Here is a 3,066-nt window from a genome sequence, read left to right on the forward strand (position 1 = left end):
AATTTTATTAGGTTAATAATAAATAATTTATTATTTATTTCATATAGAGTTTTCCAATATTAGCAACAACCCCTCCACATAATCCTAATTTTCACAACACCGCCCCACCATTACAACATACCGAGCTCAACAACTTCCTTCAACACTGGCTTTTACACCAGAGGAAAAATCAAATTTTCAAAATTTTCTCCTACTTTTCAGTCTCTTCTCCATTTCCGTGGCATGACATACCAATGACATTACTTTCTCTATTTTCCTTTATCATGGTAAATCAAGATAATGATTATTTAAAGTTTAGGTGCAACTTAGGTATCAATAACAAACATGAGACAACTCCTTAAAATTATATATTAAGGACCATTTTCGTTATTAATTTCTCTTTACATGGGTTTTTTGGTTATTAATGCATAAATACATAGTGTGAAATTAATGCACCAATAACTTGTAAATTATTTTTTTGCCACCTGGCCAAGATCTCTCTCTCTTAACTTGTAATTTATTTTTTTTGCCTCTCTCTCTCTCTCTCTCTCTCTCTCTCTCTCTCTCTCTCTCTCTCTCTCTCTCTCTCTCTCTCTCTCTCTCTCTCAGGCTGACTTTTTGCAAAGAAGAAGAGTTAATGTTGCTTGCCGTCTTCTTTTGACTTTTGTTGGTTTATGAGTTGTGTGTGTGAGAGAGAAATAGTAAAGTCACTTCCTTTTTACCTCTTTTCAACCCCTATCTTTGGTCAGCGTTTGAAATCACCACCACCACCACCGTCTCTCTCTTTCTTCCGTCTATATATTGTTTGGAAAGGGATACCCCTAGGAAAAGACCTTTGTCTTGCCGTTTATCCTTGGTTGAAAGAAGAAGAAGCCATCTCATTTGTCAGCTACAAACACAAACTGAGTGTGAAAAATAGAGAAGTCATACATAAAGAAGATCGTCATCAACACAAAGTTAAGCAGTTCATTCACAATCTAAAGAAGGAAGATTGCAATGGGAAGGCCACCTTGTTGTGACAAAGTAGGAGTGAAGAAAGGGCCATGGACTCCAGAAGAAGATATAATCCTTGTATCTTATATTCAAGAACATGGTCCTGGTAATTGGAGATCTGTTCCTACCAATACTGGTATGTTATACTTCAAATCTTTTGTTTTTTGTGTTTTTTTTTAATAAAGATTCTTATTTAGAGGTGGGTTTGTTAGAGTCATTAAATTTGGCTATTTATTGTATCCTGCAAACTTCTTTTTCAATGAAAATTTTCGACTTTTGGAATTCAGTTTTTTCTTATTTTGCATCTTATTATTGCTCAGGTTTGCTAAGATGCAGTAAGAGTTGCAGACTTAGATGGACGAATTATCTCCGGCCAGGTATCAAACGCGGCAACTTCACCGATCAAGAGGAGAAGATGATCATCCATCTGCAAGCCCTTCTTGGCAACAGGTATACACGTATATATGAGGAGTTTAGATCTGTAGAGAAAATTGATGATATCATGTTAAGGATTACTTTTTTATTATAATTATGTGGTTGATGTGGGGTTTTGGTTAAATTTTGTAGATGGGCAGCAATAGCTTCTTATCTTCCACAAAGAACAGATAACGATATCAAGAATTACTGGAACACCTATCTGAAGAAGAAGCTTAACAAGATCCAAGGCGACTCATCTGACCTAGAAAACCATCATCGTTCAATGGGATCAAACTCATCATCATTCTCACAAACTGCCATGCCTAAAGGTCAATGGGAGAGAAGGCTCCAAACTGATATCCACATGGCTAAACAAGCCCTCTGTGAAGCCTTATCTCTCGACAACAAATCCATCAATCTGCCTGAATTATCCTCGTCCACGGTTTCAAGAAATCCCTCATCAATCAGTACAAACCCTAGTTCACTAATACACCAACAAGTGGCCCTACCTCCTACGCAGACAAATCAAAGTGCAACTACTTATGCTTCAAGTGCGGATAACATTGCACGATTGCTCCCAAACTGGATGAAGAAACCCCAAAAATCTTCACAGACGAGCTCGGAAAGTATCAGCACCACTGATCAGACTCACAACTCTTTCGATGGGGTGCAGTTTACCAGTCCTCCAAGTGAAGGCTTTGATAATTCACTGCAATTTGGGTTCAACAACTACTCAAACTACAGCAATATTTCAGATGGTTCTCCATCGGTTTCGCCAGAAACAAGTTTATTCCAAGATGAAAGCAAACCAAACACCAAAAATGCTCAATTTCCCCCTCTTACTTTCCTAGAGAAATGGCTTCTTGATGATGCTACTGCTCAAGTACATGAAGATAACCTTATGAATCTTTCTTTAGAAGAAACTGATGCCTTGTTTTAACTCTTTTTTCCTCTTGATTTGTGGAAGGTGGTGTTAAATATGTACTTCCAACTGTTGACGTACGTTCTCCCAGGCCAGTAATTCAGTAGGTACTATACATTACAAGTTTGAATCAAATCTAGGGTTTCTTGTCATTTAATTTAAAGTATTTTCAACCACTCGAAGAAACCGGTTGAACATCCTTTAGGTTTGTGTTTCTTTCTCTTTTTTGTTTTCTAGAAAGTGAAAAAGAAGTGTAAATAGTAGTAGGCGGCAGGTTTATAATCTACAAGTGTCTTCATGTTCTTAGAGAAAAATCTTTGTACTCATGTTTCTTTGTATTAGGCATATATAAGACAATGATGAATGAGAATCAGGTTTTCGACGAATTTCTCTTGGTATTATATTTGTTCGTAATCTTGGTATGATATAGCATATATTTGTTCGTAGTTTTGGAATAATAATTCGTATCATGATTTTAAAATAATGGAGTAGGCTTAATTATTTGAAGAATCAAATTGTTATTTAAGTATTTTCCCAAACTATGCAATCAAATATTAAATGCGGGTTGCTTTAAGACCGACAACGAATTGATCAATTGTGATTGCCTAGTATTTTTTTGGGTCCTATTTTCGACACACCACTCTACACAACACCAATCTATATATTAGGTTTGCTTTTTAGATGAATGAGGGTAATTATTATCATATAATTATTATTGACTTTACTTTTTAAATCATCATCACAATATAATTATT

The 3,066-nt window shown here is 35.7% G+C and overlaps 1 protein-coding gene across 1 annotated transcript; it reads left to right on the forward strand.

Moving 5' to 3' along the window:
* Positions 1 to 665: 665 nt before the first annotated feature.
* On the forward strand, positions 666 to 2,697 carry LOC145115253 (myb-related protein 306-like). The gene is made up of 3 exons (XM_079051507.1): positions 666 to 1,108; positions 1,293 to 1,422; positions 1,540 to 2,697. The coding sequence occupies exons 1-3, from the start codon at positions 976 to 978 to the stop codon at positions 2,327 to 2,329; spliced, it is 1,053 nt and encodes a 350-aa protein (XP_078907633.1). The 5' UTR covers positions 666 to 975; the 3' UTR covers positions 2,330 to 2,697.
* The last annotated feature ends 369 nt before the right edge of the window (positions 2,698 to 3,066 follow it).

The sequence above is a fragment of the Lactuca virosa genome, chromosome 5, assembly GCF_052849685.1.
Source record: "Lactuca virosa cultivar CGN04683 chromosome 5, Lactuca_virosa_CGN04683_v6, whole genome shotgun sequence".
Lineage (NCBI taxonomy): Eukaryota > Viridiplantae > Streptophyta > Magnoliopsida > Asterales > Asteraceae > Lactuca > Lactuca virosa.